The 27,323-nt window shown below is 34.0% G+C and overlaps 2 protein-coding genes across 7 annotated transcripts; both read right to left on the bottom strand.

Moving 5' to 3' along the window:
• Positions 1-4,346: 4,346 nt before the first annotated feature.
• Positions 4,347-6,861, bottom strand: LOC7477841 (NADH dehydrogenase [ubiquinone] 1 beta subcomplex subunit 9). Its single transcript, XM_052452133.1, has 6 exons — positions 6,615-6,861; positions 6,473-6,514; positions 6,224-6,305; positions 5,767-5,822; positions 5,078-5,152; positions 4,347-4,598 (listed from the first exon to the last, which is right to left on the bottom strand). Exons 1-5 carry the CDS (start codon positions 6,750-6,752, stop codon positions 5,111-5,113), a joined length of 360 nt encoding a protein of 119 aa, XP_052308093.1. The 5' UTR covers positions 6,753-6,861; the 3' UTR covers positions 4,347-4,598; positions 5,078-5,110.
• Positions 6,862-8,504: 1,643 nt separating this feature from the next.
• On the bottom strand, positions 8,505-16,468 carry LOC7453601 (kinesin-like protein KIN-7E). 6 transcript variants are annotated; one of them, XM_052452127.1, is made up of 16 exons: positions 16,395-16,468; positions 15,464-15,642; positions 14,790-14,892; positions 14,453-14,691; positions 13,642-13,731; positions 13,461-13,561; positions 13,247-13,360; positions 13,080-13,161; positions 12,939-13,006; positions 12,750-12,815; positions 12,533-12,657; positions 11,427-11,763; positions 10,865-10,969; positions 9,806-10,771; positions 9,368-9,687; positions 8,505-9,016 (listed from the first exon to the last, which is right to left on the bottom strand). In XM_052452127.1, exons 4-16 carry the CDS (start codon positions 14,670-14,672, stop codon positions 8,689-8,691), a joined length of 2,922 nt encoding a protein of 973 aa, XP_052308087.1. In that variant the 5' UTR covers positions 14,673-14,691; positions 14,790-14,892; positions 15,464-15,642; positions 16,395-16,468; the 3' UTR covers positions 8,505-8,688. The 6 variants fall into 6 exon arrangements, with proteins under 6 accessions (XP_052308087.1, XP_052308086.1, XP_024455161.1 ...); XM_052452126.1 differs by lacking the exon at positions 16,395-16,468 and adding an exon at positions 15,999-16,258; XM_024599393.2 differs by lacking the exon at positions 16,395-16,468 and adding an exon at positions 16,012-16,258 and having other exon boundaries at positions 14,453-14,694.
• Between the last annotated feature and the right edge of the window lie 10,855 nt (positions 16,469-27,323).

Here is a 27,323-nt window from a genome sequence, read left to right as displayed (position 1 = left end):
ATGCTAATCAAAGGGTAACTTAGCAGCAGAAAGTTTGTTTTCTCTTTTTTTCTACAAATAATCACTTATCATTGTTGTTCATAGCCCAAAGATCCACCGATAAATATTATGAATAGAAGGATCATTTTAGCTCAAGGAAACAAACAACTAAATGAAAGAGGCAGAATATCATCTAAAAAAACTATTAGATATAGTTGTAAAACTTGGACCGGCTTGACGGGTGATCATCTCATGACTTGATCGACTCGGGATCTGGATTAGTCTAGGATGAAAAAAATAATAATAAAAAAAAATCATGGTTGACCAACTAATTAGATCGAGTGAACCTGATACATTTAAAACAAGACCCCAAATTCATTGATTTTTTTTTAATTTTTTTAAAAACTACATTGTTTTAATATTTAAAAATAATAATTGAGGGTTAACTCTCTCGGCTTGCCCTACAACTATGCTATAAGGTGAATGCTTTCATCTTTGAAAATTCCAAGTAGGAACAATCCCCAGTCATTATTATGAGAAGTAAATTACAACTTTTATTTTTATTTTTATTTTTATTTAAAGAACATGTATACCTTCTGGGTCTGATCAGTGACACAGCATATCCTTGATCTCTTAGAGCCATGAACCTGCAACAAAAGTTAACATACACATTTCCTAAGCAAACAAGAATCCCAATGCTTCAAAACAAGAAAACTATAAAGAATGTGAAGGCAAGTAGAGATAGAGTTGCTCCACGTTAAAGCAGTGACTCTACTTAACACCAACTCCATTTTAACGATCAGAAGCAACATTTTGCTGTCTCTGTGTCTGTGTATGGGGCTACAATGGTGGGTTTTGTTCCATGAATTCTCACGAATTGGCCCAATTTCGCTCATGAAATTCTCCTACAAAATCCAACCATCAAACTACTTAAAAGGACCAATTTGATCCATGATACAGATCATATCCCGCCATTCGAAACTTAATACACTTGAGAAATTATCTAATACTTCCTGACATTGTTGTCCTTTTTTCTTACATTACATAAAACCAGAGCTCATCAAATTGTCCTTTTGTTACTATAAAGATGGCAAGTTTAGTCCCTGTTGTCTTTGGTTCAGGATAGAAGGCTGGAAGCAAGTTACGATAAATTAAAATCAAGAGGTTGTTGACTACTAAGACTTGAGATCTTAAATTCACAATATAATGCTTTTTTTAAATATTTATTAAAACATATTTTCTAGATTGTGAAGACGTTAAGATTTAGAATTCAAAATATATTTATTAAAAAATATTAATGTTCAGATAATTCCTTCGTTATAAAAAATAAGATGAATTAAAGCAATAAATGGTCTGATATATGACTGAATTCAGCCTGGATTATTGGAAAATAAATAAATTGGCCTATCATAATCATAAATGGTCTGATTGGATAAGAGCAAGCAAGCGCACAAATGGGAAAAGATTAGAAAACAAGATAAGCTAAATAAGTAAAGACCTGATAGGCCCATAAAGCAAAAATGAAAGCCAGAAAGAAATAATCTAGCACTTTAGATTGGCCCATTAAGGCCCATTAATATTACAAAAAGGCCCACCCATTCCTCAAAAACAAACTAAAACCCCCGCAAACTTCACTTCACAGAAGAAGGGGATAATCAGTCAGAAATGGCGACGGTGATGCAGTGGTGCGGCGCAGTAGCGAGGAGGGGGATGGTGGGTCATAGATCAGCATTATTCTCAACATCATCAGAAACATCAGTATCAAGCAGTGCAGCAGCGATGGCGCCAAACCTTTGTGGAAGAGGGGACAAGAAAACGAAGAGAGGGAAAAGATTTAAAGGAACGTATGGTAACGCGAGGCCAAAGAAGGAGAAGAAGATTGAAAGAATTAAAGATAAAGTTGAGGTGCCCAGGTCCACCCCTTGGCCTCTCCCTTTCAAGCTCATTTAATAAAAAGTATATAAATTGTTATTTCTAGCAGCTGCCCCCCTTTTCTTTTCAGGATTTGAGGTAGTTAGCATCGTGTACATTGGATGTGGGCTTTTGATGAAATTGTGTTTTGTGGTGTTTTTTCGAGAAAAAAAAATCTGTTTCTTTTGAGTTCGGTTCAAACGTTAAATTTGTCTTCTCTTTGGTATGTTTTGGAGGGTTTTTTCTTCAATTTTATTTGGATTCCTGTTAATTCGAGGGACTTGTAGAACTGGGATTTGAGGTTTTTCGGTGTAAGGAGAATTTATCTACAAGTGGATTGATCTGTTCTTTGTTTTAGAGATAGTTAAAGTGGCGAAGAGTCTGGTTGAGCGCAAATGTAAGTCAATTTAGCCTGGAAAGAACAAAAAAAAAGGTGGTTATGTGGAGAACTGTAAAATGGACTTAATAAGATAGTTATCAGACAATTCAGTTTCTCCTTAAAACGAGTTTATTGTCTTGAAGATGAAATTGGATAGTTTTAGTGATGGTAAATATTAGTTTCTGATACTTATCAATGCAGATTCCTCTTAGTGTGAAAAACTTAAATAACTTAGGTTCGAACTTTTTTGTGATTGAGAGAAAAATCTGATGACAAGAGGACTGAACTGATCATGCTCAGTAAGATTGTATCTGAGTGGATCTAGAATTCTAGATGTAGCATGTAGTAGTCACGTGGAACAGAACCTTGGCACCACTGCTTTAGCCTTGATGAATGCAAATTCCTTTTTTTTCTCTTTTGCAATTGGCTTAGTAAATCCAGTCCTAGCTCTGCTAGTGGAGCAACTCCAGTGGCGAAATAAATTAACTGCCCGCAGAGCGTGAGCAATTGTAATCTCTAGATTTTTCATTCTAGTGAGATGTGTCTAAGTCGGTGAGCATAGAAATGAAGGAGATTTAAGATAGGATGGTAGAACAAAATGACTAGATATACAAGTCTTAACAGAACCTCTCTTGATTTCATTGTTTTTGCGATTGAAGACAGTTTTTTGTATTCTGTTTACATGTCTCAACCATTCCCGTTGGCATGTATAATTGGATGGAATTAAGATAGAGTTCAATTGTGCAACCATCTGAATTAGATTTGCCCTTAGTTTGATAAGTTGTCAAGACTTGAAGTTTATTGTCTTATCCTGGACTAGGACGAACTAGTTGCATCAGAAGAAGCTACCCTCGGAGCAACTTTAAGAGAGCCTAACTAGACAAGATTCTTAATACAGGCTGCTTTTTTACCTTCATTACTTCCAGCTTCCTCCTGCAATTGCTCTGAGAGATTTAGAAATAAGTCCGCTACTATTGGTATCCCCAGTATCAGAAACAAGCAGGCGAAGAGCATAGTTAGAGTTCCCATACAAAAGGCCCAGTCGGCATCAGCAACATACCTGCTTGAATGTTTTGCGAGTTTGAATCCACTAAAGATTGCATATAGGAGCATTAAAATAGCAACAATCGACAGGGTTATTCGCATTATTGTTGCATGTACGGCAGCAGTACCCCAATGCTTCACCTTCCACATTCTTGCCCTTGCCTCTTCGTCATCCATAGGACAGGGCAATAGAAATAACTGACCCAGATGTAAGAAGGTTTGATAAAGGAGCTTGCCCAAATTTCAGCCTAGAGAAAAATGTTAGTATATGCATATAAAAAGCCTGTGTTTCTGTTTGATCCAACAGATAAGTAGATCATGCGTTCTTTACATTTTTCTGCAGCATTGCACATCCATTGCCTCTTGTGTCACCCAACAAATTGGAAAGCCATGTTCTTCTCATTTTATTTTTATGCCAACTCTCGAGACGCACCGACTTCTTTTGGTTCTTGTTTGATGCGTGACATGGCTAAATTTTTTGGCACCGACCTTGTGATGTAGTAATTCTTAGCTATCGCAAGTTATTTCCCTCTCATTGTTGGACAGTTTACAAGATTTCAAGGCATAATTCTTATTTTTTTTATGTTTTTATATTATTTTTATATGCTGTTATTGAAAATAAATTTTAAAAATTAAAAAATATTATTTTAATATATTTTTAAATAAAAAATACTTTAAAAAAACAAAATAACATTGATATCCCCTCCCCCCAAGCTCTCAGCTTTGAGCCTCTCCTTTGTAACAAAAAAACAAAAAACCTTTCCTAGGTCCCCTCCTCAAACTGCTGTTAGACCATCACTAACCAGTTTCAGACGATCCAGGGCCGCTAATGAGAATATTAACAATTACTACTGGCTTATCAGGAAGAGAGAATCGTGTTTTAACTAATGTACTGTTTGTTTTGAAAACGCCTGTCAGTAGGCTCAAGCAGAGCGTACGAGTTTTTCCAGATTCAGCAAGTTCACGCTCCATTCTAACCATACCAGGAATCCAGTTGCTGTCCTATGCTTCGGAGTTCAAACACGACAAAATATGAAAAAGAAACAAATTAAACAAGTTATTATTCACTTTAAGGATCCAATGCCTTAGTAATCCAGTTATGCACCATCTCATGAATGCTTGGTACTTAAAGAGCACATATCCTTTCTTCATAGAAAAAAGCCAAATACATAAAATGAAAAATGGGAACATGCATAATGTCCAATTTCTGCCTTGACTGAATAGCACAAAGCTGATGCTGGCTTCTATCACATTATCTCCGGCAGCAGTCATAGATCATCTCAATCTGCACAGGAGACAAAGTTGCAGTTGTTGTAAGAACAATAGAGCTCCTCCAACTTCAATGTTAGAGGAATGCCAAGGAGAAGACAACTCAATCCAATACTTAATGCTAGTTCTTCAAGAAGCAAAATGCCAAGTGAAAAAAAAATTTTAGGAGCCAGCAAGAGGAGTTACTATATACAATCTCCCAATTCATAAGCACATCACACCCGCGAGACTCCAAACAAAACCACATGCAGGTTGCCCAGCAAGCCTCATTGATCTCTTTTTTAATCTTTTGATCACTATGTTGCATAAAGTAATTGGAACAGATAAAAATTCCACCAATACTAATTTGGAGAACAAGAAGATGCCGATCCCAGATACATTACCATCAGACCAGATTGGGAATTGGATCAATATAGATACATCCAGGTGCAAGTTTCTTGAGAAACTAGAGCAGGCAATAACACTATATGTCAAGAGAATGATTAAAGTGCTAACCTTTATTTTTCGCCATGCAAAAAGAAGTGGGTTCTAGTCATTATCTTCTCGGCCATAGTTATACACTATCTCAATCTGCAATACTACCAAATTATTAGAAAGGGAAAAGGCACAAAGCACAAAAAGCATAGCTACTTCGATGAAGTTGTTAATGTTCATGCCAAATATCCACCAGTGATTGGTGCGATCACCTATCAAATATAAGCAACTGTTCAAAGATGCACTCAAAAAACAAAACAGTGGAATTCCTTCTGGAAGAAGCCCAGGCGAACCCAAGGAATGTGCATTTTTAAGAATATAGGTCAGCCTGATAAGATGATACCTAGCACCAAGGCATAATGTTATTCTTAAGAACCAAATACACCAGTCTTCCAGTTTTCTAATTTGGACCAATCTGTGTTCACTGGGCTTAACTTTTACTAGGGTCAATCACATATAAATCCCCAATACAAAGCTTGCAATGATGGACAATGTTCTTTACTTTTCACATTAATAGAATTTATCCAATTTAGCTACTAAACAAGAATGAGATATTAATGCTCAGCTATCCAAGATTTTATGTGCATGCATGTACTTACACGATGCAGATGCACAACACAAGAAGCCAACGAAAAGTAATTGACTACAAAAGTTCCATGTTGTCTGCCACATGAACTATAATAAATTAAATAATTAATCATGATCGTTACCCCTTCAGGTGGAGTCGGGTTCCGAGTGAACTTGCTGCCGCCAGGAGCCCAAGGTACTGTACACAAATAAGATCAGGACCTGAGAATGCTATCTATAAGCTTAAAAACTAAAGCATTACTGTCACAAAAAAGCTTCATAACTTCTCAAAACCACATGAATCAATTACGTCCACAAAGGGGAAAAAGTTATTCAATTAATTTAACACCTTGCAACTTCCCTCCCTTTAAAGTCCCCTCTTTTCACATTTTCATTGCACATTGGAACCTGTCATTCAAAAGCTGCGACTAGAGAAGATGCTACTCTTTCTTTTTGTTTAACTATCTGTTAAGACCCAAACTTGACGCTGTCCAAATCACCCTCTTTGCTCACACAATTTGCCCACCATTTTAACACTTGTCTTAATTCAACCCTACCTTCCCAGGAAACCACAAACCAGTAAACAAAAAAATTAAATACCAATATAAGGATCAGGGTGCCGCCACTTATTGTACTGCGCCTCGCCATCAGCTATCATTCTATCAATTGTATCCGGATCTTCCTACAATTCCAGTTACAATTCCAAGAGTAGGCAAAAAAAAACTCAGAATCCCTGAATAAAATGCCTAATTAAAGAGTTAAAAAAAAAATTAACAGTCTGAATTAAAAAAATATAAAACCAGATTAAGATGACAAACATAATCCTAGGCATTCCAATTTCCAACGAACCACGTGTTTGCTTGTTTCGAACCTCGCGCGCAGAAGATCGGCCTGGTCACAGAAATTAAAACAAAATGGAGAGTTAATTAGTAAGAAAACAGAGCAGCAAGATGTAATCGAAGAATGAGTGTGAGCGATTAGAAATGGGTACGTCTTCGTAAAAGAGGTGGCGATGGACTGCCCAGTTAAGAGTGTCTTTGAGAGCACGGCGGTAGAGGATTCTCACTCTCTCCTTCTGTGCTGCTCTTCGACCCAGGTAGCCCGCTGCTGCTGCTGCTGCGACGCTCATCTCTCTCTCTCTCTCTCTCCCCTCCAAAGGCTTCTTAGTTTCTCTCTGCAGAAGCTATGAGGAGAATCAAATGTCAGGCAAGCGCTGTGAAAGTAAACCTGCAAAACGGCATCGTTTTCTGAACAATTTAGAAGCTAGAAAGTACTCTACTTTCATTATTAGACCTGGGCCTCGAGATGAGACCTTGCAAGTTTTTGTATACTGCAGGACCACGTCCATCAAGAATTTTCTGAACTCAAGGATCCGGCCCACCCTATGAACAGATGCGAGCGTTTGTTTATAATTTTACACGCATGTATTTACATATCTTTTTTCATCATTTTAATCACATATCATGAGTGATTTTTGATACCTCAGTAAATTTTTGTATATATTCTTTTCAAAAAAATTCGATTGAGAAAAACACACGGGTATAGTTTTTCCAAACTCTTGGATGTGTTGGATTGTCAAATCCAGCGGAGTGGTCTGGTATTTTGTCAGGGCAACAAGATGGGGCTAGAATGCATCTCCTGTGGGTTCAAGCCCAAGGATTTTTGCAATCACACCTGGACGTGGTTGAGCGCTCCATCTTCATCTAGGTCTAACGTGTGGCCGGATCCACTACATTCATGGATTCAAATATTATGTATAAATCTAATGTCACAGCTTCATAGATTTTACATAATTTTAGAGGAATTATTTCTTAACAAATAGACTTAATTAAACAAGTCTACACTTCATCAATACCATTAGGTGTATTAAAATCTCTCATAACCCATCATGTCTCCATTTCTTAGCTTGATAAAATGGATGGAACACAATTCATAATATAAAATTGATTTATAAAGGTGAAATAACTTTTCAACTTCTCCACTCTAGCAAAATAACAAGATTTAGGAGCTGCAAATACCTCCTAAAACACTCAGGTAAAAGTTTCACGATCTATTCATTCTCAATATTTTTAGTACATATATTTTCAGAGTTTATCTCTCTAAAATATTATTATATTTTCTCTTTCTAAAAATTAATTTACTTAAGCATCGAGAATCTCTAAATCTATATAAAAAAAAAAAAAACATTTTACAAGTACCAGTTCTCAGCCACCTTAACTAGAAAAAATAGATTACATTGCTAGAATCAAGAGATTAACTAATTATCTAACATATAAGTTTTGCTTTATAACTGCTTAGATATTTTGAGACATCATTAAACGAGAAATCATTGGATAGGAGTAATTTCAAAATATTCATTTTGAGATTAATTTTTTAGAATAATGTATTATTTGTTGATGTTATTAAAATAACTCATTCGAAATGAACAATCTTTTCCATCCAATAATTACGAGATAATATGCTCCCATTCATTCATTTCATTCATGTGGAGCCACATTATCATTATCATTATTGATTTCATATGAATGTGAGATAGCGAGATAATTACCTTGAAAATATTCAATAATTTTTACTTTCAATTTGCGAGGGCAATACAGTGACAATTGGAAAGCAAATCATTGATTTTTCCGTTGAATACGTTCCACCCAAAAAAGCTGTTGCTGAATTTTGCTCTAACCCTAACTAAATTATTCCTTCAAAGTTTCTGGTCGATCTTGAATCTCACGAGAAGGGATCAGCATTCCGAGAGTATATTTAAAAACTTGCTCTAGAAATTTTACCGTCGACCAGGTTCAAGCGACAGGCCCAAGGCCGACACTTGACCTTCAGGAAATTATTTTTTAAAAATAGAAGGATTTCAAATGCACAAACATGAACAAAATGAGCAAAACAAAACCCGCTTCAACTTTAAACACGATTCAAACTCCTACAATTTTTACAACTCTAACAATCACAGAAGTTATTTGTTTATGATTTCATTCATGAAAACAATGATAAAGGGGCCTATCTAATTCAAGAAATCACAGCTCTCGGTGTAGTATATATATGTGGCACAAAAAAGAAGCCTATAAAAGGGATGACTTGCTGTATGTCCATCCCAAAGACCTTCGCTTTGTGCTTGAGGTCGGGGGAGTAAAGCTAAGCCCAAACATCTCCTTGAGAGCTTGTCCCTGTTCTACAAATCTGACCAGCTTTGCAACAACGGCAGCACTTTCCATTACATGGTCAATGTCCTTTGTGTTGCTCCATATGCGGTTAGCCAACTGCAGCCTTCTTCGCTTTGAGCTCAGCCCAATACCCCACTTCTTGTAAAGTCTGTTTCTCTCTTCTTCTGAAAACCTCTTGTTCATCATCTTGCTTAGCATCCCTCTCTCACGATGAAGAGCCTTGATGCTGTCTCCCCGGATGAACATAGTTAGTGTTACAAAACTTAAAAGCAAATGTATATATAATTCACTAAGCAGCCTGAAAATTTCAGCTCTAATCAAACTGCTTTTCTGGTAGGGCAAGGAAAACAAAAGTTTGCATCCTTGAGCTATAAATTTGTAAGAAAATTACTTTCAAATCGAAATATGTCATGCTTCAGAAAAGGCAATGGAAGTTTCTTTTTTTCCTCCCCCCCCTTTTGATTCTCTTGGTTTATTCACAGATCATGTAAAATATACATGCTTGATGCAAGTATATTTCACAATACAGGTGAAAACATGTGGATATATGCATGCATGGATAAGAAATAGAGATTACCTTGAAGCTAATGTGAGAGTCCGACCACCTCCCACACCCTGATTACCTTGAGAAAATGTTTCCTTGAGGAAGGAAAGTCTCCTAAGCTCCACTTCCATGTATATGGAATCAGTGGGATCGCCTTGAAAGAGCAAGAAAAAGTAAGTTCGGTGGACCAATGAGACATTGCAAGTTTGCCAGAGTTCCAGTATTGCTCTCTGCTGTCTCTCAAATTCAAGAGGCCAATTGCGAGGAGTTTCCAATGGTTCATGCATAGGATCCAACCCTACGTCCTTTGAACTTTTATCATATTCACCAGTCATTGCCTCTGTCTCCTGAACCTGCCACATGATCAAACCGAGCCAAAAGTGAATCTTGAGAGAAACTCGATCACTAAGAACTAAAGACACAACTTCAAGCAATGACAATGAAGACAGTAGTATATAAGGATGTTCTCACCTGAGCATCAACTAGTTGCTTCTCATACTCCTCCTGGGCCATCTCCTTCAATCCTGCAACAAAAGTGTGGATGCTAGGAATGTCCTCATCTGCAGAAGTTCTGATGCTCTGTGCTCTGAAGTCATCTGTGCAAGCACTTCCAAGAGATGACTGGGAATCATTTCTCGACAACATTGTACCACTGGTACCGAAATCCAGCGGGGGAATTTTCCTTCGAGATCCTGCTGGCCTCCCGGTAAATTTTTTCTCGAATCCATTTGGTGGTGTGCTCTCAATTTGTTCTGCCTTCTCAAATCCAGGAGAGGAGCCACTCATGAAATTCTCTCTACAACTCCTGCTCCTTGTTAAGTTGGGGCTTCTAGAAGTCGTCAAATCAGCTACTGACTGTGGAGATGATTCATCAGGGTAAGGACTCACAAGAGCATCAATTGTCCTTTGCACATGATGCAGTCTCTGCTCCAACACATCATATGTAAATCCATTTTGCATGTGACTTCCTTCTCTATCTCCATTAGCAGGAGTAGATATTCCTTGCCCTATGGCTCCTTCCCTGAATGCTGTCAACGTCAAAGTTCCTTCATTTTCACCATTTGATACCGAATCGTGTTCAAAATTGCTCCTGATCCTTGTTTCTTCCATTTCAATACACTGAACTTCCTTGCAGTAGTCATCAGCATCTTCTGCAGCATCCTCCAGACTCTGAGATGAATTGTATCTGACAATCTTCTTTCCTATTGACATTGGAGGAGAAGTGCCATCAGATAAACCATGGTCATCTGTATTGTCATGAAGGTAAGGTTCCTCATCATCATTGCTCCCAGTGTCACCATCATAACGAGCATTGTTGAACTTTCCAACACCTCCATTCAGATAATGAGGACCACCCATGCCTGATGATTCAGATACTGAACATTCATCTTCCCAAGCATCTCCTGTTTGTGGATTATGATGATGACTGATCCCATTCTGAATTGAGAGTATGGAGCAATATTTAGCAATTACCAATTGGAGTAATATCATCAAACATATAGTGACACTCTGATTAGGAAGTAAATATACCTCTTTTCTTGATTTTTGACCATTTCCAACCACTCGCAGCAAATCCTCTAAACGAGACTGAGCAAGATCCCTTTGCTTAGTCAACTCTTTTATCTCCTTCTCCATCTGCATGGAAGGAACCATTCAATCGGATGAAGTCAATGCATAACGTGGCACTCAGATAGATGATACAGCATCTTTCTACACTATACGTCATAAAATATCTTTTAGTCTTTTTCATCATATAAGCTCATTTATACAGCAGGGAGTAGGGCATGCTGACTAGGACCATCTATGCATTGAGAAAATTATATACTGGTTTGGGCCAAATGATAGCAATGAGTTGGGGTGGGTTCTTGTGTACCCCGCACCCGGAACTGCCCCCAACCATCAGATGTGCACTATAAAGAAGCTACCAACGCATTATTGATTGAGAGTTAATTGTCATACTTCTGCTGGTGGTAAAATTTATCTGCAAAGTTCAAAACTGAAATAATTGATTCTGAATTGAAAAATCAACAGCGTCTAGTGCCTAAAGACTTTGGTTACTGTTAAAACTTTTGTTCATCTTTCACATAATTACCTTTTGAATTTGAAGATCTCTCTTTCTCAGTAGTGATACATAATCACAAGTTGAGGAAGCAGGGGCAGGACTTCTTAACTCACTCTCCAACCTAGCCACTTCTTTTTGCAAATGCTTAACCAATGCCTTATCAGACATGACCACATTGACCTGTGCTTTTGTAGTAACTTCCTTTGCACAACAAGCAAACAAAAGAGTATTTCTAGATTGCTCAACATGGCTACGTGCAGGGCTCAATGTGCAGATGATGGCAGTTCTAGCATTGCCACCCAATGCAGGCTGCAATAACCGTGTCAGCTTAGAATCTCTGTAATTGATGTGTCCCTGTCTCCCTTTACTGCACAAATCATAGCACCAAATAGCTGAGATATGAATAGTATAAATCTATAAATTGAAAAGATTTCAACTTTCAATTTAGAACAGTGGCAGGGGAAAAGGAAAAGGCAACAAAGAAATCAGTGGGAATAGAGAAAGATAAGATAAAGGCAGCTCTGTCATGATTCATGAGCAGTTCAAATAAACAGACAACATTAACGAAATGGTCTGAAACCTGTCTGTTATCACTCGGTATAGTTCTAGAACAGCTCACTGTGAAATACATATGCCTCCATGTGCATGCATGTGCATGTGTGTGCATGTCTTTGTACTTTCATGACATACCAACATGGTTAATAGCCTTCGAGTGCATGCATGAGACTAGCCCAATCTTCCTATATTCAATTTTAGCTATCTGCGTGACACTGCCATTTTAGTACTTTCATAAATGACTAGCAACATGGTTGATGTCAATATTTCAACACAAATCATCTAAACTTGTGAATTTTTATTGAAAAATATACCAATGTTAAGCATCTTCGGAAAAATATTCTTTAGTATCATGAATGACCATGACAGCAAATTGAGTCCTAAGCAAATGCTGAAAGGAACTAGATTTGATCCCAATGGCAATTAAAGATTAGTCAGTGAATATCAGCGGTGTCAGAAAATCTAGATGCAGATGAACAAAGTCAAATTAACCACCACAATGAAATAAGCATGCTTAACCCACGACTAATTTTGTCACAAACACAAAAGCTAAAGTTAAAAAGAAAATATGAAATAACAACCTTAGCTTGCGAATAACCGTTCCCAGAGTCAGTAAACTGCGGTTAATGTGGCAGCCTTCTTTCAATCTTGCTCCAGTGGATAGTGCCTGAGATGCACGCTCACTTCCTGCCAAATCAACAAAATTCTGCACAAAAACAAGAACTCATTATAACTTCTCATCTGTTATTAATATTTTATTCCTACTTTATTAATTTCAAGGGTATAAATGGTCCTTACAACAGTGGCAGAAAGAGTGGTCGAATTTTCCTTGCCTAAAAATTCACGAGCAGAACTTTCAATTGTCTGCAAAAATAAAAAATAAAAGAAATAATCTCAATAATTCCAATTCAAACTCTACACATTTTCATCTGCAACTAAATGCTTGTACATCTGTACTAGGGAAGATTTGAAAGGAAAGAGGCATACCAATCTAAGGATTTGATGGGATCTGGAGCTTTTCTCATTCAAGGAGGTCTCCCCTATCCGTCTTTGAGCTGTTATAAAACTTCAAGATAAGTAGATGTACAAAACCCAATAAAAGCACCAGGACTTTTTACAATGCTTTACCTTCACAAACAGAAAGAAGCTCCTTCAGATGATCCCAGTCCTTTAGTGTTTCCTCAGTGGCTTTTTCCACTACAGTCCCTTTCTGGCCAAAAAAAGAAGAAAACAAACAAATCAGACAAATTCATCAACATATTTGTGGAAGCTAGACAGGGTAAAAGCGTTTTCACCTCTGGATCATCCAGCAGTCGAAGTGGGGTGTCATCTGTGCTAAGAAGATCTCTAATAGCTTCATTGTATATCTCAATTGCTGAGAACTTCAAAACAAATGCTCTTTCTTCATGCTGTAATAATAAAAATTGTTATATATAGGTAATAATTTAAAAGGGGAAAAAAAAAGCAAAGAGGAAACAAAAACAATTCTAAATTAGAAACTTTTATTACCCTATGCATGTAGTCAAATATATCTGCCACTGTATACTCAGTAATTCCCATCATCGTGTATGTTTTTCCACTGCTTGTTTGCCCATAAGCAAAGATACTTGCTGGAAAAAGCAAAAGTAGGTGAAATATCTTCAATTATTGGCAAATAAGGTGTTAAAAGTTATACGACCATCATACTTACAGTTAATACCACTGACAACTGAAAGGGCAACTTCCTTGGCTCCTGCCTCATACACTTCCCTTGTAGTGTCGTTACCTCGAAATACTCTGTCTATCCCCAGAGCATGGGTAAATGATAATGAGATGAAGCAATTAGGCAGGGAATTATGTTTCTGAAAGCTAGCTGTTAAAGTTTGATGCACTGAGATGTACAATAATGTAAAAAATGAGCTAATGGAAAAGGTTATGATCAAATGTATATGGAATAGATATGAACCAAAAATCAATGCTTTCTCGCATAGTGTACTTCCAGCACACCACTGTTCACAGTTCTCTAACTATCTGACAGTGGACTGCAACGAGAATACAGTTCAGCACTTCTAAGATCAGGGATTACACTCAAAACCTTCAGCTTCCCAGAATGTTAACAAAAAACAAATGATTAGGCAGATGGTAAATGACATGCGAGGTAGAAAATCCACTATGGGTTTCCCTTTTGTTCATTGACAATTTGTATGAGCCTATAAGAAAATCGAATTGTTCCAGTCTTAAAAAGCATTGTAGCTTTTGTTATGCAAGCATTACAAAGCATGGGGAGCTGAAAAGCTCTCCAGGCTACCGTATTAAGAATATGCACAGGATTAGCTATATTTTGAGATAATGATCCTGAGATATTAAAGGCCACCTAAAATCTCAATCTTACCAAGCAAAATAATTGGCAGAAAACAGTGTTGCTCGGGCACAAAACATTAGACCTAACCTCATCAAGAGGGACACATATCTTCTCATTTTCAATTTTGACACCAAAAAAAAATCATGGAGCATCTCCTTACCAAAAGTACAAGCTGATGGAAAAGTGGAGCCTTCACGAAGGGTATTCCGGTACAAGATGGTGGTGTCATTGATGCATTCCCAATCTGCAACTTCATTTGCCAAAATCTCCTTGTCGCTCAAAGGCCTCAACCTCACCAAAACAAGAATCTTCTCCTCGCGGGCACTCGCCATTTGCATCTTCGCCATCTTCAGCAGCTCTTCCTTACTAATTGATCCCATTCTCCACTCCACACTTGTTCTTCTCAAGCCCACCAACAATTAAATCAAATAAGTCCCATAATTTTCAAATGTTCTGATTAAAAGGAAAATCTAAGTCAATGAGTAAAAAAAACTCACTGGTGCACTTGCTTTCCTGTAATGCAAGACGGTTTAGATGTTAAAAACAAGGTTGTTGTATTTGCCTAAAAGACAATAGGCCCATCATTTTACTCGACAGTCTCTGCAGCAAGATGGCAAATCATAGGTAAGAATCTAACAGACCCCAAAAATAAGCATAATACACGCTAATTATATGTCATATCAACAACAACAACAACAATTGCAACTAATCATCCTTTTTAACCATCCAACCACCCAAAAATACCTTTTAAAGTCACCTATAAATCTAAAAAAAAAAGAAAAAGGAGAGAATGCCAACAAAAGATAAAGACTTTAAAACAACAACAATGCCAATCTTGGATTTCAATCTAAATCACCCTCCCAAATAGATTAAAAAAAATCATAGGCATTTTTTAAAAATTGTAAAAACAAACATAAAGGTAACTAACCTTAACAACCCATATCCGAATTTCTAGACCTTACCTTAAAAAATGGTTCCTAACCAACTTGAATGCTTGAAAACTAAGTAATAGAATTCCATATTTCTAAGAACTGAACATTCACAGCCCCAAAAAAAGCCCATATCAGCAGCGACTTAATCAGTGCATGGTCCCCCATTGACATATCATGTACATGCACATGTCAGTACATCCCCACGGTTAAAAATACATACATGTATGCGATATACTTACAAAGCATGGGTCATTGTCATGAAACGGTAAGTGAACACAGTCGAAGCAAGCAATGTAGCTCAGGTAAGATATCCTCTACATTTTCTCAAGCAAAACGCCATCGTTTCTAATTCTCTCTCTTACTCTCTGATCTGAAGGTGAGAGGGTGTTACCTTCTTCAAATCTCGAGCTCTCCAAGACTGCAACCGCAACACAGAAGCCAAAAAATTAGTACCGAAACACAGCTTTTAATAACACCACTTACTTGTCAGTTAAAAAATTATTTAAAATCCCCGAATTTCACGCATTTAACCGTTACCAATTAAAAAATACAACGGTAATAACAAATTTAATTAAACAAGAAAACAACCTCGAATGATTTAAAATTAGTTATTAAGCGTAAAAGAAATTAAGTGATTCGATTTAGCTTTGTGCTTGAACATGAACTGAAGCGTAGCTTTGAAGAGAAGAAAAATTGTGAATCTACTACTTTACGCGTCGAATAAAGCACGCAAAAACGGAAAATGTGAGTCAAAAGGAAGGGTAAGACTGGTACTGAAAGAACAAACCGAATACAACAGTAAAAATCGGCGAGGTTTTTCACTCTCCACACACAAGATCTCTTCAACAGAGAGGGGGAGAAGAGGGAGTTTTGTTCAGTTTTATTTGGCTTGGTTCTAGCCGTTAACGGCCAAATAAAAGGTGTACTTGCGTCTCCCTCTCTCTGCAGCTTCTCTGTCAGATGTCAGTGGAGAGCAAATCTGATGGAGCGTCACGCTAATGAAGCCTTGAAGGTTTATGCTGTGAAGGGCAAAAAAATTTTCTTCCACTTTTAGATTAGCAGTGTTACAATTTGGTCGATATGTTGATATTAGCTCCTTACTTTCCATAAGATTACGGTATAGTCCTTTACTGCCATTAAATAGCTTATGAAAGAGAATAGCGAGCTCACCTCTTGAATTTTACAAGTTTTTATCACCTGTGTGAGAGTTTGGAAGAAAAAAAATGAAAAATAAAATAAAATAAACTGAGAGAGGGTCCATCGTTAGATTTTGTTCTGTCAGCTATTTATAGATGGTCAGGCCGATCTTGTGGTTTTTCATAGCGTACAAGGGCATTATTGAAAAGATCTCAAGTATGAGTGTGTAAGTGAAATACTGGTGAGACTCCAAGGAGAAGTTGAAGTGACCCTTTTGGAAGGCTGGAAGGGAATCACGTGGGAAGAGGACTTTTTCTTGTTTGGCGCCACGTGGTACTTGTCGTTTTCGAGAGGCGCCATATCGTTTGGTCACAGTTGGAGTAGGACCACCGATTGATGTTTAGGTGAACGGTTGAGATGTTGAGGGAATAAATAGTTGAGGTGAACAGAAAGTGATGAGTTGGCTACTTAATCACGTTAATTAATACAACAGAAAAAATAGACTGCAATTAATTAAGCAATGAAGGAAACATCCCCTTCACTACTCTATCGTACTCGTGGTTGTGGGACTTCAACGAAAAGACATTTGCCTAGGTGTTTCTGTTAGTTGAGATTTAAGCTTTAGATTCTTGTTTTTCTATTTTAAAAGTATTTAAAAAAAAAATTAAATATTTTTTTTAGATTAATATTTTTTATATATTTTTAAATTATTTTGATGCGCTAATGTCAAAAATAATTTTTAAAAATAAAAAAATATTATTTTAATATATTTTCAAGTGAAAAACACTTTAGAAACCAACCGCGATCAAACTCCCAAATGAACTCTTATTATTGAAAGGTAACATTTTTTTGTATGGAGGTGTTTATCAAAACATTATTTGTTTAAAATTTAATTATTTTATCTTTAAAATTAATTTTTTAAATAATTTTTTTATTATTTTGATATTAAAAATAAATTTTAAAAAATAAAAAAAATTGTGCTTGATGAATAATTATAAAATATTCTTTTTAGTGTGTGTGTATATATATATATATAATGGAAATATTGAAGATTTTCTCAATCGGGAATTAAGATTTATCTATTTTTTAATCTCCATGTGGATGATATAAAGGGGGATGGATGGAATCTTTTGGTGAGAGGGGACGAGAAATTTAATTTCAATAAATCGGGACTGTTTTACTAACAGCGCCGCACTAAAAAAAATAGTGTTGGGTGAGTTTTTCTTGACAATTAAATTAAAAAACTTAATTTTCTTAATAATAAAATTGTCTCTTGTTCATTAAATTTTTTATCTAGGCATTGGGGTAAAGTGGTTATTTCACCATGGCATGGCTATACTTTACAAACTATAAGGGTTAGATTGGCCATTTTATTTTTTGCATGGTAAAATTATTAACATAATATTGGATTAAAAAATTTTAATGCATGTTATTAAGTGGTGTTTTGGTCATTTTAATTTTTCAATTATTTTAATATTTTAAAGATAAAATTAACATAACTCTTTTACATGTTTTTTTTATCATTTTACATTTGTTTTATTGTAAATTTAAAGATTACTCAAAGGTCATTATTATAATTAACATATATTATTATTATTTTAAAAATAATTGTTGGTGTATGTATACGCGCCAACGTGTAGATGACCCTCGCATTTTTAAGACGACAAGTGCATGGCTATCTAGCCACCAAACACCGCATTCCAGGGCAATGTTTAAAAGGTCTCAGCCTCCCTGATTCAATGGGGTGGCGTGTGCTCCTAATGTGCATCGGGCTTCGTGTCAATGACTGTTTCTTTTTTTTTTTTCTCTCCACCTCGAATTAGTGTTAGCCCCTTTAAAAACTCATACTAGCCCCTGCAAATTTATTTATCATTTACATTCGGCCCTTGTTCTTTTAATTATTTATTTTTTAAAATTTTCAATAATCTTTAAAATTATGAGTATTTTTCAATTTCACCATCTACTATTTTTTTATCTATAGATATTTATCAAATTATAATTTTTTTCACATTCGGCCCTTGTCCTTTTAATTATTTATTTTTTAAAATTTTCAATAATCTTTAATTAAAATTATGAGTATTTTTCAATTTCACTCCTATGATGTTTTACGCTTAGAAATTTAGTTTTTATTTTTTTATTGCTATTTATTTTTATTTTTGATAATTTAAAAAATAATTTTTTTTATAATTTCATCATCTTTGAGGTTTTCCTGTTAAATTTTATCTTCATTCTTCTTGTTGATATATTTTTTGCCTTTGCAAGTATTTTTTATTAATATTTGTTTATGATTTCATCTTTCAATAATAAATTTGTAGGGAATTAAACTTTTTAATTGAACCTGGATCCAGAATTTCACGGGTTGCGAGTTTTAAAGATCATACCAGGTTTAGAAAGTTTGTTGGGTTTGCTTGGGTTTTTTTTTTTTTTTTAAATTGATGTTTTTTTTATTTTTTATTCCTTTTCTTAGTTTTTCTTTGTTATTTTTTACAGTTTGTCTTTTATTGGGTTAACTTCGGGTTTGTAACCAGAATTGTTGATTTCTTAATATAAGTTGACTTTTATTATTTTTTTTTATCAAATTGATTTATTTTAATTTTATCATTTAAATATTTTTTCATGTTTTACTTTCTATAAGATTATTTCAATCTTGTGTCTATATATAATCACGAAATTTGAGAGATTACCTAGTTTAAGAAGGCTTGTTTTTTAAATTGTTTTTTTATATATATTTTTATTTTTCAATCACTACAAGATTTAATAGTTTTACCGACATAGTCATGAAATTTGCGAGATTACCTAGTTTAAGAAGGCTTGTTTTGTAAATTGTTTTTTTTATATATTTTTATTCTTCAATATTATTAAGTTATTTGATAATTCAAATAGAGTTTAATATGTTTTTTTTTACTTTTTTTTATCATTTTTTTCCCATTTATTTATTATTCTTGTATTTTTTTTATATTATTTAAATTATTAATTGATTCAATAACTCTCGTATTTTTATTTATCTTAACATATATTCCTTTTCAAAAAAAAAAAAACCGGCACGCTGAGGATCATGGCAAACAAATCTAGTTTTAGCTATTTGATTACAATACGAGCGTAAAATATGTGATGGTGCTAGGCTACTGGCTGACTATCTGGTTAGATAACATTGAAAGAAGACTAATTAACTATACCAGGCATAACTAAGGAAGCATTGTTGCATAAAAAAAATGGTGGGAATTAATAATCAAGCAGCAAGACTTTGCACGCCCATGAATATAGTGAGCATATCCAAGTTTACTGTATACTCTCCAAGCATAGCTGTACTTCTCAATGGTAGATTTGACTAAATCATGAAGAAGGGTTGACAAAAATGCAGTCTCATAAACCAAAACACCGTGATCATTGGTTTTGAAAAAGCAAGAAATTTGGCCCTTTCTTTTCCTCTAATGCTGATGCTCGTGAATCACGGATCACCTTTTCGGTGGTGATGAAGGGGATCTAAGAGCACAGAACAATAAATTTAATAATATCGATGAAAGAGCAGCAGTAGTAGCATTCACACCTTTTTGTCGGTTAGATCAACTACTAAAATGATGCTAGGCACCAAGTGTAAAGAAACAGAGCTGTTGAAAGTATTCATGGCCATCCACCTTGTATTGTCTTAGGTCTTCTCTAGGGTTGATAATCAAGCTATAGAATGAATCTAATTCTTGTTTATTCTTCTGAACTGGTCAAATTATATTGAAGTAGTTTTTCCAGCGATTGTAATTACCACCAGCAACATGCAAGTAAATTCTTGCGTTCTCCTCTTGATTTAGTCAAGAATCTTGTTTTTTCTTGAATTTTATCAACCATGTATAGCAATATCCCTGTTGTTCTTGTTAATATAATTTTTTCGTGTCAACCAGAAACAAGACTGTTTAAAATATTCTTGCCGTATCTCAGTTTTGGTCAACTAGGGGTAGCCGTAGCCATGATGGAAGCACTTCAGGCGCTGACAAAAGGGAGCATCCGAGAAACCAGTCAGCAATACAATAATAAATGTGAAATTAAGAGTTTTTTTTTTTTTTTAAGGTTTAAATTCGAGCCTATAGTGTTAAAATTAATACTAACTACAGACTTATCTTATTGTTAATTTTAAATTTTATAAAAATTAATTAAAATACATGTAATCTGATGCGAACATTCTACAGAAATAAATAAAAAATTGTACATGGACGTCTCAAGGAGATAACACTTTTGCTGGGCAATTATTATATATCAGGTTGCACGCCGGCGCCGATTATTCTATGGGTCCATCCATCCCTCCCGACCAAGGAGGTGGAAGGATCGATGGTCCAATCAAATTTATAAGGACATAAATAACGAATGGAAGACTTGCTTAACAAGGAAGTTCATCAGTGGCTAGCTGTCGTTGATGGTACAGTTCAACAAACTTGCAAGCATAAGCTCGAATGAAATGGGATTTTCATGCCAAACTATACAAGGGCAAGCCCCATGCTGATCTAAATTCTGCTGTGCATTTCCACTCTCTCGTGGATATATGGAAAAAAGAAAGGCTGAAATAACAGTGCTCCCACCAGAGAACCTGTAAAAGAACATGTAAAAGAAGAAGCGACAGAGAACCTATAAAAGAGGGAGCTCCAGATATTTTCTAGGACAACTCAAAGATCCATGTGAATAAAGTTAACTGTATGTACCATGTCCCAGGTTATTATATTAGGAACTCGATCTAGATCACGTGCCACTGTCATGGTTAATCACTTCAATTACTGCTAATTTACCTAATTACTGCTGCAAACTCGAGAGTAACTTGTGCGAAAGACGACAGTGACTGACTGACTGACCACATTAATATGATGGATTTGCTGTGTTAGCCGGGAAAGTTGCTATTTATGTGATAGAATATTTCTTGCTTCCATACCACGGTAACGACACTCGAGAAAAGTGAAGGCCAATGAGTAGCTGTGGACTAGTTGCTGGTGAAACAACTCTCATGTATGGCAGTCAATTTAGAACCTTCTTTCTCTCTCTCCTCATTGCTCCAATATCCCATCACCAACAATAATCACTCTAAACCAATGAATTAATGTTCAATAACGTGTGATTAGTTCGCACATTTCTGTCATAAACAAACTGTCATGATGATGATGAAATTAATTTGGATTAAATTGCTTTCTGTAAACTGCCTTAGCTGAAGTTACGCCACTAGTACTGGGTCAGTCAGTACCCAGTAGAAGTCCCGATCATGTTTTCATCAGTACTGTTATAAGAAAACTTGATAACTCGTCGCCGATCTATGGCTGTTCCGGGCAAGGTCAGTACGAAAACCCCGCATTTCTTTTATATACGTGTCTGTGTGACTTTGTTTTAGAATTTATTTTTTTAAGTTAAATTAGTTTGGATTCATCCTCGAGTTAATTCAATCTATTTATGAACCAAGACTTGGGTCAAATCGGTATTATAACTATAAGCTTTGTTTATTTTATAATAAATAATTGTATGTAAATCATTTTAAAAACTTTTTCATATTTTATTAATTTTAAAAAAGTTGGTTAATAAAAATTGGAAAGCAGTTTGCAATCAACATAAAAAATAAATCTTTTTTCTAGGAGAATGTTTTCCTCAACTCAGCAAAGGAATACATGTTTTTACCTTATTTGTTTGATAGAAAGTAATTTTTTTAAAATAAATTAATTACTTTTTATGTTTTATAATGTCATAAAAAATTAAAAAATACTTTATAATATTTGATTATATCATTAAAAATAAGTTAAAAAATCACTTATTAATATTTTAATTTTAAAAAAAATTATCTTACATGTATAGAACATTAAATGTAACTATTTAACTACTCATAAAAAATAATAAGATATAAAAAGTGTAATGGTGAAAAAAAAGAATTTATTTTTTATTTATTTGTACATAGTTTATTTTAATATATATATATATATATATATATATATATATAATATAAATATTTTAAATATAATATTATATACATATAATCATTTTTTAGTGTTGGGAGAAATTGAAAATATAATTATTTTCTATGGTATCCTAATTTTATAACACAATTTATATGATTTAAGATGTATGGTTATTGTATGATATAGCATGTTTTATATTTAAATATATTTTCTAGTAATATTATCTAAATTAAAATATTACATGCACTAGCATATCAAATTAATATATTTTTATATTATATATTAATTAATCCTAATATGTTATTTCTAGGGGTGATAAAAAAAAATCAAAAAACCGATTAAACCGAGAAAATAAAAAAAAATAACTGAAAAAAACCAAATCGTGAAAAAAACCAATTAAAATTTTGAAAAACTGACCGGTTTGGTTTCGGTTTTATAAACTTGGAACTGAAAAAACCGATCCGAATCCAAATCGAAAAAAAATCGAGCCAAACCGGAAAAAACCGAGCCAAACTGGTTTTTGTCCTAAAAACCGAACCGAACCAAAACCGAACCGAACCAAAACCGACCGGTTTCGTTTTTTTTTTAAAAATTTTGGTTTGGTTATTTTTTTTTATAAAAACTGAACAGAACCAAAAATGATTGCTCCTAATTATTTTCTATATAAATATATTGTTAATTTTTTATTTTCTAATAATATTATACTTAAAAGTATTTTATTAATATATCATTTTACACCCACACACCCCACTTTAGTAAGAACTACTTTTTAAAAGAAACTGCTTCATGCCAGGTGTAAGTGAGTGGGTATGAAAGTTCTTTCTCACGTGATATTATTTTGATATATTTTTAAATAAAAATATTTAAAAAAATAATTATTGTTTCACTCTACACATCCTTAAAGGAATTGCTTTTCTTTTTTTCATTCTGTGTCGTTGGATTAAAATTAAAAGGTGTGCCAGTAGCATTTTCCTTCCTCCTTTCCTGCTCCCTTTCTATATTTTTTTTGGACAGTACTACGAGCGTCTGTTTGCATCGTGTTCCTAATAAATTTAATTTTTTTTTGTTTTTATAAAAAGATAAATTTTTTTATATATTTTAGATTATTTTGATGCGTTGATTTTAAAAATAATTTTTTAAAAATAAAAAAAATATTATTTTAATATATTTCAGTATAAAAAATATTTTAAAAAATAACCATAATTATATTTTCAATCAGGCCTGACATTTTTTTGGGCTTTGGTCTCTTGAAAGAAAATGCTTTAGGATTTTTTTTCTTTTTGTACAAATCATGGACACGTGCTTACGCAAGAGGCCCGACATTTATTTGCCTGAAAAGCGATCCCATCAATGCTTCGGCCCTTGCCAGGGAGGGCCTATAATGGGCAAAGATGCTAGAGTTAATATCCACTGCCTTAACCATTTTCAAGGTCAATCCATATGTTCGGCCCAGACGACCAAATTTAGTTTGACCAATATTTAGAGCCGGTTTGTTTTTATATATATATATTTTTTTTAAATATAATTAAAATACTGGAGTGCAGGCTGTGAAGCCCTATCTGGACTCAACTATACTCTCCTCTATTTTTACTTTTTACTGGATGAAACTTCTGGTATATTAATAATTTAATATGAGAGTCCTGAAGGGGCTAATTAAAAAGAAAAGGACGACTGCTTGGGATTGTAGTTCAACTGTATGTTTCTTAATTTTTTTTTAGTTTTGGATTGTTTTAATATATCAGTGTCAAAAATAAATTTAAAAAAATAAAAAATTTATTTTAAGATATTTTCAGATAAAAATGTATTTTATAAAGTAATCTTTACCACAAATGTAGAAGAAGAAGAAGATAGTGTTTGAGAATGTAGTTCAAATCATGTTTTTTAAAAATTTTAATTTATTTTTGTTTAAAATTATTTTTTTTATGTTTTCAGATCGTTTTGACGTACTGATATTAAAAATAATTTTTTTAAAATAAAAAAAATATTATTTTAATATATTTTCAATCGAAAAACACTTTAAATAATAATCTCTATCGCATTTTCAAAAAAAAACCTAAAAATAAAAGTAAGGCCTGAAAATAATAGATTTAAAAAAAAAACTGCGATGCGGGTAAGGGGGGACAATATATGATATAGGTGGAGCTTTCACCGCACACCATCTCAGAAGTCTGTGGCCATGAATAAATTGCTGAATCAAATTTCTTGACTATTTTTGGGCTCAGTGAGGACTCAAGATAACTAACTCATCGGCTACCCTTTTTGGGGCTTTACTTGTGGGTCCACCTAAACGATTCCGTGTCGCCCCCCACTACCCCCAGCTTCTCGAACTTTCACGGACCCATCCTCTCCCGGTCTCCCCTTTTTATTTTTTCATAACTCGCACGTTGTTCGTTTCTTCAACTTGAACCAAGTTTTTTTCTTCCTTTCAACATAACCTGAAGAGATACTGACACGTGTGAGCAATACACACACACACACACACGATCAAAACCAGGAAGTAAGAGAAACCAAGCAAGAAAGTGTAGTGCTGTAAAATGGAGTTTTTGAGAGGGACAAATATCAATATACTCCTCGACGACTCTCTCCCTCTCTTTCTTTCCCAGAATCCGTAGACTGTAGAGAAGTACTGCAGTGTCTTTAATTTCATTTCATCTCCAGGATTTTGACTTGTTCTTCAAAGCGGGCGAAACCGCGATTTAATTAATACATAAAAAAATCTAATATCAGCTAAATTTATATTATAGTTTTAATCCATGATATTTAATTAAATATTAAATTTCTTGACCGCAAGATAAATTAAATATCACGAAATCTAAAAATACGCTATTTTGCCTTGTGCTGCAGTGTTATTTCAGTATTTCTTTTTATTTTGTATTGTCTTGGTTGCGAAGTTATTACTTTGAAATGACTGCAAATTAACGGCGACATGACGTGGATTCATCCTTTTCAGATTTGACACTGTCTTTCCGACCAGCCAGTGCTACAATGCCACGTTTTTAATTCTCTTTATCGCACCATTTTCGTTTTATTTTTCTTTTAGTTGCCCTGGCACAGCCCTAGTAGATGTACTATTTTCTCAATTTTTCTTCAACTCCAGAAATATTTTTTTATCACTTTGCTGTTTTTAAAAGTAACTCTTGGCTTCGAAACTTTTGTTTTTAGAAACTTACTGTGTAAAAATATATGTTTGGTAACGTCAAAATATAATTGTTTTTTTTGTGTGGCATCCATATTTTTTTTATTGAAATGCCGGTTCGTGAAAAACAGCTAAAAAATGCTTCTCATGTCTACAAATCAGGTGAAGTGAACAGTGCTCAAATGAATTAATTTACCTGGGTACTGTTTGCGTAAACAGTGCCATAATTCTAATTACTTATATTAAAAAAAAATTATTTTTTTTAATTATATTTTACTCGAAAAACTAGTGTTTAATATTATTTAATAACACTACATAAATTAGAAGAACATTGCATGATCACGTAGCATTTGTGGAATTTAATCGCAATTTTAATTTTGTTTCTGATGATATTTTACCTGATTTTGGTGCACACTCAAAAAACCATGGAAACTATAGTACTTATCAGATGAATTTCATACGTGATGAAATTATAGATAATTTAATGGAATAATAAAAAATATTTGATATAAAATATTATTTATTTAATGATGTAATGATGGTAGTTAAATCTGCAATATTTAAATTAAAAACCATCAATATTAATATATATATTTTAATATTATTTTATAACCTTAATTTAAAAAACATGTTTAACCAACGCATTAAAGCTACTTTTTATTCAATCTCAATTTCAATTATAATTTTAACCAAATATATATAAATATCAAACCAACCTCAACCTAAAATATTTTTTATAAAATTTTTTTAAAATCACAACCAAAGAGTAACAATCACTAAGTGGGTGTTTGGTATTGTGACTGCGGGTAGACGCTGTTTGGTAATGTGACTGCGGGTGAGGTTTACCTGCAGCCACATATATCAGTGTTTGGTAACAAAAAAAAAGTGAGTTTCCTTGGTAGGACCCACCAATTTTCGCTGCCGTGCCACAGGTTTGGACGTGCTGATTTTCCAGTGAACAGTGGAGCCATGCTCCACTGCGCACTGTTCAATAAAGTGAACAGTTTTGTTTTTTTTTTAAAAACCAGTGCAGTTAATTGATTTCACTCAAACTGTTCACGTGAACGTGAACAACATTTTTTTTGTTTTTAAAAAAAATTAGTTTAAGGTGAATTAAATTTACTCATACTGTAATCTTAATTTATTCCTGATAATATTTTACCTAATTTTATTGCACGCTCAAAAAATCATAAAAACTGTAGTTCTTGTCGAATGAATTTTGTACATAATGAAATTGTAAATTTTTTTTAAAAAAATTGAGTTTTACTCGAAAAACTAGTATTTAATATTATTTAATAACACTACATAAATTAGAAGGATATCGCATGATGACGTAATATTTGTGGAATTTGATCGCAATTCCAATTATGTTCTTACCGGGTCCGACCCAGTTAAAAAAAATTTAGTTTTTATTTTTATTTTAATTGTGTTTTATTCAAAAAATTAGAAGGATATCGCTTGATGACGTAACAAAAAATTCAGTTTTTGTTGTTGTGTGCTTAAGAAACCATGAAAAATATAGTCATTGTTTGATAGATTTCGTATGTGATGACGTTGCATATAGTTTAATGGAATAATAATCAAATTTTGATATCAATATTATTTATTTCATGATGTAATAATAGTAGTTAAATCTACAATATTTAAATTAAAAATAGTTTTTAATTATTTTATAACTCCAATTTGAAAAGCATTTTTTTAACCAAACACATTAAACTACTTTTTGTCCAACCTCAATTTCAACAACAGTTTTAACCAAACATATATTTTTTCCAAACCAACCTCAATTAAAAGTACTTTTTATAAAACAACTTTTTTAAAACCACAACTACAACAGCAACCGCAATACCAAACACACTCAAATGTTTGGTAAGGTAAGAAAATCATTTTTTTTTCATGGGACCCACTTGT

Source organism: Populus trichocarpa, chromosome 4 (genome assembly GCF_000002775.5).
Source record: "Populus trichocarpa isolate Nisqually-1 chromosome 4, P.trichocarpa_v4.1, whole genome shotgun sequence".
NCBI classification, from domain to species: Eukaryota; Viridiplantae; Streptophyta; class Magnoliopsida; order Malpighiales; family Salicaceae; genus Populus; species Populus trichocarpa.
The sequence above is the reverse complement of the archived record's forward strand: the minus strand, read 5'-3'. Positions and strand labels throughout refer to the sequence as shown.